General features: G+C 40.5%; 1 protein-coding gene across 3 annotated transcripts in view; it reads left to right on the top strand.

Annotated features, from left to right (window-relative positions):
- Positions 1–2,387: 2,387 nt before the first annotated feature.
- Positions 2,388–13,806, top strand: part of tox2 (TOX high mobility group box family member 2) — a 103,565-nt gene continuing 92,146 nt past the window's right edge. Inside the window, exon 1 of one of the 3 annotated variants that reach the window (XM_061784931.1) lies at positions 2,388–2,522. In XM_061784931.1, coding sequence (XP_061640915.1) covers positions 2,430–2,522 — 93 coding nt within the window. In that variant the 5' untranslated portion in view covers positions 2,388–2,429. The remainder of the gene's footprint in view (positions 2,523–13,806) is intronic. The other 2 variants (XM_061784932.1, XM_061784933.1) reach the window with 2 other exon arrangements.

Below are 13,806 nucleotides of genomic sequence, written 5' to 3'. Positions count from 1 at the left end.
TGTCCGTCTGTCCATCCATCCATCCATCCATCCATGTTCTCCACTTGATGATGACTGCTGATCACAGTACTCTGCAAACGTAAAACATTCATGTTGAACTGGTGAAATGATAAAAAGTAAATTTGGAGATTGTTGTCACCTGTAGGACAGTACTTTGATGTTGCCATGCGCCATCTTTTCTCCACTTGACGACAACTGTCATCACGGATAAAGGTACTGTGCAAAGGTCAAAGCAGTCATGTTGACATGGTTAGAGTAGGATGGAAATACAGGATGGGAGATTGTTGTTACGTGGAGTATACAGCCTGTACTTGCCAGAATTGCTGCAGCTCCTTCGGTGATCCTGTCTGCCATTTTGTCTTCACTTGACAACAACTGTCTTCACTGATAACAGTGCTTTGCAAAAGTTAAGCAGTCTTGTCGATGTGGTAAAAGTAAATAAGTACGACAAAACTAAAATACAGGGGATACAGGTGATTGTGGTGAAATGTAAGACAATACTTTGATGTTGCCGTGCGCCACATTTTCTCCACTTGACTCTTGTCACTGATAACAGTCAAGCAAAATAGTTAGAAGAAGGACGGAAGTACAATAGATTGCAAAGATTGTTGTTGGCACGTGTAGTACACGCCGAGCACTGATCAGAAATTGTTGCGGCTCCTTTGATGTTGCCCTGAGCCATATTTTGAAGCATTTATGTGTGAGTAGTGATGCAAAACTGTGTGAGCTGAACATCAGGACAGCTGGACTACAACGAAGCCCAACGTGCGCTCCCATGTTGTGTAACGTGTATAGATGTGCAACAAACGTGTCATGGAAAAACATTTTGGCCGTAAGCGTGTTATTTTCCTTCTCGGGGCACTGCTCGGACATTGTTCTGCACTTACATCCTGTTGTGTCCGTCAACTCTGGACACTGTGTGTGCGTGTGTGCTGTCAAGACTGAAGCAGTGTTCGTAACATTTAAGCCACCAGAGGTCAACTATGAGTGTGTCAAGCACGCTGGTTAACTCCTTGTAGGGCGAGGAGGCATGTTTGGTACTTTAAGTGGGCGTCTAAAATGGACCCAGGATGCCTCAAGTGAAAAATAATGTTTACAATTATATTCAGGATGAAAACAAATATTGAGTAAAGAATGTCACTGGTTTATAATAGGCGTGGACATGAATCAGTTGATGCATAAAAATGAACTAGATTGTGGCTGGGTGGGCATTGTTTTTTATGCGCTCATGGGCAAATTAAGCTCATTAAAATGGGGGGAGAAAACGTGTTAGATTTATGATGTAAACACTTTAGTTGAATCAAAACATGAAATTATGGAGTTATATATTTAATACAGTTGAATTGCAAATTGTTCAACCCCCATTGGAAGTGAGGTATTTGCAATGGTTGCCATGAGGCAATAAACAAAGAACAATTAAAACAATCCTCATGTTCAATGTTTACTATATTGTGAAAGTAGCCTTCCATTGACAATTTACACCATTTATAAACGTACTTTTTTGTGCAACCATGTATTTCTAAGAACATTTCAAGAATAAAATATTACATTTGTATTTTCAGATTTCCCTACTTTTGTTATTCTTTAAAGTGCGATGTTTGACAGGTTTCTTATTATTATTATATCGATATTATTATTTTATCTAATATGATGTCATTTACACTTAACTTATGCAGTCAAATTTAATTTTAAATTATTTTTTCATTTATTATTTATCTATTTTAAAGTAATGCAGTAGATTCATTTCAAACGGTTGTTGATATTTTTAATTTTATGGAATTTTATTTTTATATTTGTCTTGATTAAATGGATTATTAGTATTTTATTTATTATTGCTTTCATTTTTCTTCTGTGAATTTAACCACTATTATTGTTTAGTGTCCTTGAGTTTCACAAAAGGTGCTTGCAATCAAATGTAGTATTATTATTATGCATTATTATTAACATTATTATTGTTATTTGTTGTAGTAGTAGTAGTAGTAGTAGTAGTAGTCATTAATGTAATTGTATTTTTCATTTTTTTTCATTTTACAAAATGTAATTTTTAATTGATTACCTATCCTGCTCTCTTATTGTGCGTCTACTTTACTGCAATGAGTAACACTGCTCAATAATGTATTCTGAATGGATAGATAATATTTTTTATGAACATTTCATTTTCTTTTGTTGTTGTTTTTGTTGTTGCGCTTTTCGCCCTACAAATTGGATAATTTCTGACTTGAGTCAATTAAGAAGAGGTTTTCCCCATTTGGCCACACGAGGTCGCAGTTTACCAAGCGCGTGGATGAGAAAAGCGCGCTCTCCAACAACAACAGTACAGAGAGCGAGAGAGAGAGAGCGAGAGAGAGAGAGAGAGAGAGAGAGAGAGAGAGAGAGAGAGGTGAACGTTGGACTGGAGCTCTCCTCTCGGCAGTCCCGCGGACCCTGCTATGGACGTCAGGTTCTATCCGGCTCCCCCCTCCAGCGTGGGTGCGTGCACGTTAGCGCCTGACTCCACTTTGGACTATTACCACTCCAACAAGGTAAGAAAACAACTCTTTTTACTTTCCACTCCTTATGCTTGGCATCCATCGCAACCGTGACAAGTGCTCCACTTTTTTTTTTTTTTTTCTGCTGCAAGAAACAACTGCGCAGGGCATATATATATATTGGCGCCATAACTTTGTGTCTTGTACAATATAAAGTAGACTCCAAAAAAAAATACAAATGATTAAAAATCCCCCATGCACCTGTTTTACTGTTTTTCCACTGCGTAGTGGTTCTGGGATCGCGCTCAAACAGCTGCACTCAATTTTCCCTTATGATCCTGAATGCGTCTTTTTGTGTGATTTATAGTTCTCGTATTAAAATACATTGCATGCATTACACAGTGCATAATTGCTCGCTTTTCTAACTCCTTGGAAGTCCAATAATTGGCCCTTTGTGCTATGAGTGTCGATTGAGGGCCACTATAATGTCTACGCTCGAACAGTTGTCCTCCAGGGTGGCCATCCATTGCTCGAGGCTGATATATGGAACTTCTATAAAGAGCCCCAAAACATGCTCATCAATGCACAGCGGTGCCTTCGCGTACAGGTGACTCGGCCTTTGAGTGTTTTCGAGATACGAGTGGTCGACTGATTTGTTTTTCTTTCGCTTTGACATGCGAGCGCAGACTTGAGATACGAGCGCCGTGCGGCGGCAGTGAATTCAACACACTTAACAATAAGCAGCATTTGAGCAAATTCATCAAAAAAGAGACATCAAGCTGTTTAATGCCACTCCCAGTTGAAGTTTACTGACCAACTAAACATAAAGCAAAGATAATTACACCTTGTGTATTGAAAACAACCGAACTGCCTCAAGGAAAGCCCCCACTGGCTTAAAGCCAATGCTAATGAGCATCTATGTTGGGGTGCTTTAACCCTTTAAGCAACATTGAACACAAGCGGTCCAGCAGCAATAAGTAGACAGACAATATGACAATGCTCACAGTCCTATACTCTTTATCCTCTGTGTAGAACCACTAGTATTAGTGTCGTACTGATGAGCGGTGAGGGGAGTTGTTTTGAATTATGAATACCACTTGAGTTGTACACAGGAAACGCACCACTGCAATATGATTGACAGCTGCATCTATTTAAGGACTGCCTAGAACTCGAGTGGATTCACAATAACACCTCAATACACAGTATATCAGTCGGTCTGTCTAATCCTGCCCCCAGGTGGCCAAGGTGGGCACACCAGAAGGAGAGGCATTCATTTGATGCAAAGTTGTTGTTTTTTAAATTCCATTTAATTATGTCATTACTGTACATTTGTATAAAGTATAATCTGACAAAGTGCTATTTCTCCTCTATACAATACACATGACAACGATTTTGTATTTTTTTTTTTTGTGAGAAGGCTGGAACGGCTTATTGGCATTTTCATTCATTTCAACAGGAACTGATGATGTGAGATTTTAGTTTTGTTGCGTTACGAGTGTGGTCACGGAACAAATTCAACTTGTATCTCAAGGCACCACTGTATAATTTCCATTGTTGCATTTTTGCTGTAGTGGGCCCTCAGACAGGAGAACGTTTGGTCTTGATTGTGTCACATGGTTTAAGTATTAAGGATCCATGCGCAACCTGTTTTCTAGAGCCAGTTAACATGTATTGGCTCCTCAAGATATTGTTTTACAGGTCTTTTGTCACATTTATAACATACCAGTTTACATTTTTAGGTGATTGTTTACTAATGAGGCTCTTTTGCAGTATGAGGGGATTTGTTGAGGCACGCAGATGTTTTTCTAGTAGTGCTTTGTTCGGGGGCCATATATGGACCTGCTTTTAAAAGACCCCAAAATATGCTCATAATGTCTCATGATTAACATTTATTTTCATTGTTACATCCTGTTTTACATGTACTGTATGTGGAATGCGACTCGGGGCTGGTAGGAAATATCCATTTGTTTAAACAATATGTATGCATGCACCGCATCTCTTCTAAAGCCAGTAAACGTATGTCAGTACTTCTAGATGTTTTTTTCAAGAGCTACATTGGTTGCTCTTTTGACACTGTTGACAATATACACATCTGGATTTTGGGTTACCGTTACCGAGATCCTTAAGGGGGCGGGGGTCCCATTACAATGCACCTTAAAAGACTTAGATATTAGACAGTATTGGGATTTGTTTGTATTTGTCTGTTTTTTAAAAAAAAAAATTTTTTTTTTTAAGTTTTGCACTTTAACGGTTCACAGAAAGAAGTGGAACATTTACTTTAGAAGGCCCTATGGACAGCTTCTTGAGTGGTACTGACAATCACAGGATGTGTAAAGGCGATTTAAAGCACCCTAGGGTACGATGGTTTGCTTGTCCCGCCATGGGAAATTCAGTTTTTGCAGCACGGATCATGAAAGACCTGGATAGTGCACTTCCTGGTCCTATGTCCACCTGCTGGTTCCTGACCCAGTAGTCTATATATCTAAGAAATACAAAATAAAAAAGACACAATTGTCAATATTTTTCCCTAGTCTACATAACGACTTGTACAGTTTCCGTAATGAAGCGGGCAGGCAGGTACACGGCAGTGTCGTATTACTTCAAGTAACAGCTGTGACTGCCTACAACTGCGTAACTGTTGAATAACAATGCGCCCCGGCTTGTTATGACCTTTCAGCTGAGCGGGAATTCTCTATGCAAAGCAGATGATGTTGAGTCAGGTGACTTTTGTAAAGAACTGATAGGATTTGTTACAATAAGTGTTTTTTCCCGTCTATAGTGGAACACTCTAACGACCTCCCGCATTCCAAAAACGTCCATGCCAGGTTCATTGAAGACTAAATTGTCCATAGATGTGAATGTGAGTGCGAATGGTTGGTTGTCAACTTCATGTGTGCTCTGTGATTGGCTGCTGACCATTCCAGGTTGTATCCCACTTCTCTCACCAAGAGACTAAGAACTACTGTATATCAAAGAATCAAATAATAGCAGAATGGATGTGTAGATTGTGGCAGCAGCTGTATGAACGGTGGTGGTATACCTAATATTGTGTCTGGGATGTGTGTATACTGTATGTCAACCAGGATGGGAGCATGATATGATCCACATTCCATATGTTTATGCATGTCATAATACATCTACAAAAACCCACACTTCCTGTGTTTTGTCAGGGAGCGACTGCCAATGGATATACTCAATATGCACTTGATCTTACTATTTTATGCACATTTCTTTTTTTTTTTTTTTACAAAAAACCTTTGGTAAATAAATCGATAAATAAATAAATAACATAATATCGATCGATTTATTTATTTCTTTTACCCAGAGGGCATCGCGAGCTCCTTTCAGCTGCGTCCAACTTGTCCGCCGCTGCTCGCACAATCACCGTGAGTCATCTTTACATCGAGCCCAGAGATCCCTCCAAATCTTTGTGAAGCCCCCGCGCCTCCTCCCCGAGTGGGAGGCTTGTTTGCCAGCGCTGAAGGCCACTTTCTCTATAAAAATGCCTGTTTTAGCAGCGGGGCTGACTATTTGTCAAATGCATTATGACTTGTGCATATACCCCCCCGGCCCCACAGGCTCAATCACTCGGCTGCCATGCGAAGTTGGTTAGATTACTAGAGCTACTGCACCCCCCCCCCCCCCCCCCTCTCTCTCTCTCTCTCTCTCTCTCTATATATATATATACATACACTTTGGCTTTCTGATTCAAAGGCCTTGGTGATAATGATACCAATATGGATTTACAGTAGCAGTTACAGCAGCCATGTCGACACAGTAAATAGTGGATTTGGGAATGTGCGGCTTGGAAGCGCATACCTCGGCTCAAAAGTTGTCAAATCACTGCTTTTACAACATATGAATGGGCACCATGTTTTGGGCAATGTCCAGCCAATTGAATCTGTGACAGCCTTTCTTGTCAGCCGCAAAACAATGTCCAACAGATTCCACTCATGCAATCTGTTTTATGGGAATTAAACGCTTATCTTTTTAAACGCTTGTCTTTTTTTCTTTTCTTTAAAGTAGTCACCTGAGGGATCGGAAAAGTCGCTAAATATTGCAACCGAATTGCTAAGGTGGCAGCACTGACTGTGCTTTTGTAAACAAGCTCTTCCCCGTTTGGAGCTATGATGTTTATGGAATAAAAATAAAAAATATCATTCTGAAAAATAAACTCAGTTTAATCTATAAAATCGATTCATCTCCCAGCCCTATTTTGGGGTGAAATTATTACAGATTTTTGCTTTAAAGCTCTTCAAAGCTCCACCAGCCTCTGTATCACCGCATTAGTCATGCTTTACTTGAGATTATAGCCCAAAACAGTCTATATATGCCCGTTGAATTTGTGTGTGTTATGTTTGGAGCCCAAACATGACTGCGACAGAAACAGAAAATTCCCAGCAGCGCCTCGTCGTGTTCTCAGAGTAAAAGAAGTTAATTACACGGAGGCTCGCATTCTTCTGCCGGCAGCCTTGGACACAGACTTTTTTGGGGTTTTCACATTGTGCCCATTCATAACATTCTGCTGACTGGCCAGAATGGACTCTACTGGCTGAACGTTAACTCATGCGTGGATGGGAGGCGGAAATGGAAACGCGGTGCGTTTGCGTGGCGTATAACGACGCGTCGATTATAGTGTTCACTGTTTCTTAAGCTTTCTAGCAATCAGGCCTGTGTTTCATTTGCCTTCCCAGAAATAATGTGAGAAGGTCATGTGGACAAGCTGCATGTCTTTGAGTTAATAAGTAGCTGCATCTGTAGAAAGTTGCTCTGTTTTCAATGCACTTTCATTCAGAATGCATCATCACATGGAAAAACTCACTGGAGTGCATTTTTCCTTGTTTAAATTGTGCCCTTGAACTTGATGGACACTATTTCTGCAAATAGAACAGTGGTGCCTTGAAATACAAGTGTCCCGATTTTTTTGAGATACAGATTGTTCAGATGATTTTTTATTGTATTTCTTGCTTTGACTTGCGAGCAAAACACAAACACGCACAGAGCATACTATCAATATGGCTTTGTAGTTTTAAAGTTGTTACATTTTGCTTTAAATCACACCCCGACTAGTTAAAGGGAAAGTTTGCGGTCTTAAAACTGCTATGCCGCTACGAAAGTGCATCGTTGTGATAAATTGTCACAGTGAACGCACAGCAACCGAATAGCAGCGCTAGCAATGCTACGCTTGCATTAGCAGTGTAAACAAGCTAACGTTAGTTAGCAAGGCTGCTATGTTAGTAGCATGACTTATTTGCAGTGGAGCGTTCCTGTAACAATAATCGTTTGAAGTTTAGTATTTATGGGAATGAACTGACCTGTCGAGCAGCACTGTTGCTATTTCCACGTCACTTTTGAATCCCAAGGTGCCTTCGCTCTGCCTCTGTTTGCAGGTCTTATGCCTAGTTGTTGGGGATCGAGGCATGGGATTTTTTTTAATTCTGGCATGAAGTCCAATGGTCAGTGCGGGGCCGCAGGGGTGGGATATAAGTATGCATGCGAGAGTGCACGAGAAATGACTGACATCTCGTTGGTCATGCCTTCTGTTTCTGATTGGTTGTTTTTTTCCTCAGGCGAGTGGTATCTTAAAAATCGAATTAGAGTTAGAAGACGGAGACAGAGAGGGCAGATTTTTTTTCACAGATCATTTTACTCATGCACTACTATCAGGTCATACTGACAGTTGTAACGAATATGAATATAAAGTGCTTCTCTTGAAAATTTCAAACAGCCTTTTTTTTGTATTTCCTAAACAATAATGAGCTAAAGTCCATGTTTAGCAACAATGCAAGTGCTAAAAGAGAGTTCCTGGCCGGTCCACAAATGTTGTAAAACAATAAATAAGGTGATCTGGGGTTGTCCTAACCATAACAAAGTCATTGTACCATCAACATGGCTTTGTCGTTGTTATTTTAGCGTACAGCTATAACATTTTTGCTTGAAAATGTCTTCAGCCACTCAAATGACTTGGAGGCTCGCAGGCTCACTCGACAACCTCGTGCATGCAAAAGGGACACGGCCACATCCCATCTTATCCCAAGACGTCGCCGTAATTACAGTTTTGACGCTGATTGCAAGTGGAACCCCGCCCTGGCTGGCCCGGCTGGTGGGCCTCATTAAATCACATTAACCCTAATTACTATCTGACCCCTACTTGAAGCCCACGTGGTACAGTTGACTCTTTCATCCACGGTGCCAGGGAGCTTTTTGGTACAGTATATTCTTGATTGGTTCCGGGGGAGTATAGTGAGTAGGGAGAATGGCACGGTTTATTTTTCAGCCATAATGTCATTCAGAAGCGTGGCAAGCCCCCTCCAAAAAAAAAGCCCAGCTGCCAGATGTGGTCCAGCCTAGATATGGTCTTGAAAGACAGACGTTTATTATTCTGCTGGCTTTGGTGTGGTTCGAACCCGACCTGCGGGAAACGCTGAGTGATGCCTTTCACTTAGCAATGAAAAACAAACAGGAGAAGTACAGTGTGCATGCTCCACTGGAGATAAGTGCTGCGTGACTCTAAGCAGAGGCAAGCGACTATATACATTTATAATGACAACGTATTCAAAGTGCTCTCAATTTGTGTTAAGTAACTTTATGGCCAGTGCAGGATGGGAGACCTCAGAAGTTATTGTTGACATTTACATTGCTTATAGGTCAGGAGACTTTATTATAATGTTTAACGCAAGTTTTTCCAACCCTTTTTTCAGATCAAATTTAGAAATGTGGTTCCTCCCTGTGACCAGAACGACTGCATTTATTGCCACAACATTGATATGTACTGTACATGAACTAATGATAAACACAACAGGCATAAATACCAGAAAGAACTTCTGCCAAGAAATTGTGCCCTCTTGATGTACATTAAAACAGTTTACATCTTTCCATTTTTTCCAACCCTAAGTATGCAAACCTTGAGGGAAGCAAGAATATGCAACAATTTCACTTTACAAATAAATAGATCGCCTACAAAATAAAAAAAAAAATCAAAACAAGTTAATTGCATATTTGTTTCCGCACTGGCACATGCGTGCAAACATGTGGCAAAGATGTGGCAAATGATGAATATAGTGCAAATTCTTAAAGATAAACGCCAACTTGCACATTAGAAATAAACAGAACCAGTGGGAACGAGCCAGTCAAAAAGTCGGCCGCGTGTCCGGTCACAAATGCAAAAGAGATGTACCATACAATTACAGTAGTCCCTTGAGATACGACGTACCTGCCTTTTGAGTTTTTCGAGAATTTGAATTTGTGCTCTGACCTGCGAGCGCAAACTTCATATACAAGCGCTATATGATGGCAGTGAACTCAACTCAGCTCACTTCACAATAAGCAACAGTTTGGCAAATAGTGAACAATTCATCAAAAGAGAGGCTTCAAGCTAATGACCCTCCCAGTTGAGGTTTACTGTCAAACTAAACATCAAACAAAGAGAATTCCATGTTGTGTACTTAAAACAACCAAACTACATTGTCTTAACTCATTCAGTTTCCTCCCTTGGACCAGAAGAGATACACAAGATACACAAATTGTTTAATGCTTTACATTCTATTTAATTATGCATTTCTTCTATTTTACACGTAAGAATGCGGCCGCCGGGTGTATTGGGCACGAGGATCGCAAGCCTGGGCAAATGGGAGCGGTTGTCTTAGCGTCCTCAGGCATGTCCTGTGCAAACAAAACCGAGAGGGCTGCTTCACGTCCACGCTGGCTGGATACACATTCGCTCGCTCGCTCACTCACTCACTCACTCACTCACTAAATCAGAGATGTACACACTTTCTTACAGGTAGACACAAATACAACATGTCGGCACTAGCATAACGTTAATAGACAACCATTCTCCTGTTACTGGGCAGCTGAAACTCACCAATGTTTATGAATAACACATTTTTGTCAGTAGGTGAGTTGTTGCTTTTTTTGCGTCGATTTGTGTGTGATTGTGTGCGGCTTGGGTGGGTGGTACGCGTGTGTGTGTGTGTGTCGATGTGTGTGTGTGATTTGGGTGGATTGGGGTTGGTAGACGTGTGAGTGAGTGTGTGACTCCCCGCACCCGTACCGCGACAAACCCACAGCACACCTCCCCCAGGGCCCCTTCACGCCCGCCTCAGTCTACCAACCGCACCACTCCGGGCACGTTTGGGCTTTGTTCACAAGGTTTTTCGTCGTAGCTTCGCTGCCTGACTTTCTAGGAATTCCATTTGTTGTGTGCCGATATTCATTGAGCCGCAAAGGCGCCGTGATTTGCAGTAATAGCATCAGGGTTGATGAATGCAAGCGTTTTTGACATTTTTCTGCAATTTGTTCACTAATGCTTATGTACAACCCCAATTCCAATCAAGTTGGGACATTGTGTTAAACATAAATAACAACAATTATATATATATTTTATTTAACATACAAAAGAAAAAAAATAAAATCTTTATTTTCTTTTTATCACTTGCGATTGGTTGGCAGGCGGTCGGCTGGGATAGGCTAAGACACAAATGGGGACAAGGAAATCAAGAAAAAGAATGAAAAATGATGCATATATATATATATATATATATATATATATATATATATATATATATATATATATATATATTATTTTTTTTTAATTATTTTTTTTTTCACTTTAGTTTTCATTTCCATTTTTTCCAAAGCTTTATTTCACTAAGCCAAGAGAGGCACAAGTAAATAGGCTCCAGCTTATATTACCCATGATCCTAATGAAGGCAAGTGGAATTGAAAATGGATGAATTATTTTATTTTGTGTAATTCTCTATTTATTTTTTAAAATATTTTTATTTTACTAGGATAATACAATACAAGTGTGACCTGACCAATAGAGACAAGCACATATAACAATAGGATTATAGGCTATAAATACACACTGTATAGTAACATTGTATGTATGCTGACCAAATGTTTCCAGATGATCCATAAAGTTGCCTCCAGATGATTGTTTGCTTTTACAAATGCGTAGCAGTGCTGGAGCTGCGTTCAAAGTCACCTCCATTTCCTGTATTGATCGTGGATTCACAAAAGGCGCTTTGTGTCTGTGGCGATAAGTGACGACGCGATGTGTTCCGTGTCCTCACTGTGCAAACATAGCACGGCATTGACACACAACCTGCACAGGCATGTGGCTGTGTGAGCTGCGTGTACATAAACAGGGGGATAATTGTCCAAATGTTACATACAGTGGAGCAATGGTGGCGGCAGCATCGTGCTTCGGGGCTGTTTTTCTTCAGCAGGAACTGGGGCTCTCATAAAGGTGGAGAGAATTATGAAAAGTTACAAAGAGCAATCAGTGCTAGCCGAAAACCTTCAGGCTTCTGATAGAACGCTAAGAAACTGCCAGGAAAATCGATGTAATCCTAATGTTTCTCACTTGCTTGTTATGTTACATTTAAATTACATTTTGACACTGTTGATCAAAAAGATTTTAAGAGTTTTGTTTTTGTTGCTGTTGCTTTTTTTCCACGCTCAGTTGTAAATTACAGGTGGCCACCACTGTTCTAAAGGATTCAAGAAGTGTTTTTGTTAAATGGTTTACTCTTTGTTTTTTTGTGATATCACATCAGAAGACTGGTTAGAGCGTCTGCCTCACAGTTCTGAGGACCCGGGTTCAATCCCCGGCCCCGCCTGTGTGGAGTTTGTATATGTTCTCCCCGTGCCTGCGTGGGTTTTCTCCGGGCACTCCGGTTCCCTCCCACATCCCAAAAACATGCATGGTAGGTTAATTGACAACTCTAAATTGCCCGTAGGTGTGAATGGTTGTTTGTTTGTATGTGCCCTGCGATTAGCTGGCAACCAGTTGAGGGTGTACCCCGCCTCCTGCCCGATGTTTTTGCATGTTTTTGGAAGCCTGGCATAGATTCAGTTGTAGCTAATCAGCAGCTTTTATTATTATTATTTTTGGGTGCAGGTTAATTCTTTTTAGGGATGCATCTGCTAATATTCTTTTAATGGACTTCACAGGAAGTGCTGATGAAGTTACAAATTGGCCAAAGTGGCTCATTTGCCTCTGCCCGTTGGCTCTTTTGATTTGCTCTTGTGGGAAAATTTCAATGAGCTACCGGTAGATGGTTTTTGGTTGTTGTGAAGACTGCGCCCATTTGAAATGTCATTAAAGTTGTTCAGCCGCTTGCCAATGCTGTGTTTGGCTGCACCATACCTACAGGCTGGTTGTTACATACTTAAATGTGGTGTGCACTCCATGAATCTATCTATTTTCTATTCTGACTTTTGGCAAGAGAAGTGGCGTCAAACCTGGATTGGACGGCAATGAATGACATTGCACAGCCATCCATTTTCTATAGCGCTTGTCCTCATTAAGGTTGAGCGTAACTGGAACCTACCCAAAGCGAATTTTGATGAGAGAAGTCAGGCCCACCCTGGACTGGTCACCAGCCAATCACAGGGCACATTATTGTCAAGCAATCACAAGGTACAGCCATCCAGTGATTTTCTATAGTGCTAGCCATTATTCACAGGTGAGCTGGAGCCTATTACAGCTGACTTTTGGCAAGAGAAGCAGGGTCCGCCCCAGATGGATCGCCAGCCAATCACAGGGCACATAGAGGAAAAATTACAATTCACACTCACATGCACACCAATGTGCAATCTAGGGTCTTCAGTGATCCTAACATGCATGTTTTTGGACCCAGAAACTGGAAACCAGAGGACCCAGAAAAAAAAAAAAATCTATGCAACAAAATGTAAACTAAACTCAACCTATTGACTGCGAAGCATACCGGTCGGTATGTGCTAACCGCTACGCTGCAAAATTCTAAATAGTAACAAGAATATTTGTCTTATTTCTAGTCCAAAGTCATTAAAATAAGACTCATCACATCAAATGTAACTTGTTTTTAGATAATTTTCACATGTTCCAAGAAATAAGTAGAAAGAATTGCCAGTGGAGTAAAAAAAAAAAAAAAAAAAACTTACTCCACTGGCATTTTTTTCTACTTATTTCAAGTAAAGATGAGGTTGACACAAATGAAAATGGTCTAAAAACAATTTACTTTTGTAGGTGATGAGTCTTAGTTTAAGTCTAATCAGATTAGTTTTTGAGCCTTTTCACGAGAAATAAGACAAATATTCTCGGTAAGATTTAGAGTTTTTGCAGTGTCGGCACCATGCTGCCAATATGGTGTGCACTGTGCGGCTTCAAATTAGTTTTGAGGTGACTTCTGTGTTGTGGTTTCCCCCTGTTTGACATTTCAAAGCTATGCCGCTTTTGAAGATTTACTGCAGGTTTTTTGGTTTTTTTCGGTGGGGTTATAAAGCTTCAATTGGCTTCTCTACCGTTTGAGTGGCTGAGCGAAAAAATGCTTTGCAGTAATATTTTTAG

Source organism: Phyllopteryx taeniolatus, chromosome 9 (genome assembly GCF_024500385.1).
Source record: "Phyllopteryx taeniolatus isolate TA_2022b chromosome 9, UOR_Ptae_1.2, whole genome shotgun sequence".
NCBI classification, from domain to species: Eukaryota; Metazoa; Chordata; class Actinopteri; order Syngnathiformes; family Syngnathidae; genus Phyllopteryx; species Phyllopteryx taeniolatus.
The sequence above is the reverse complement of the archived record's forward strand: the minus strand, read 5'-3'. Positions and strand labels throughout refer to the sequence as shown.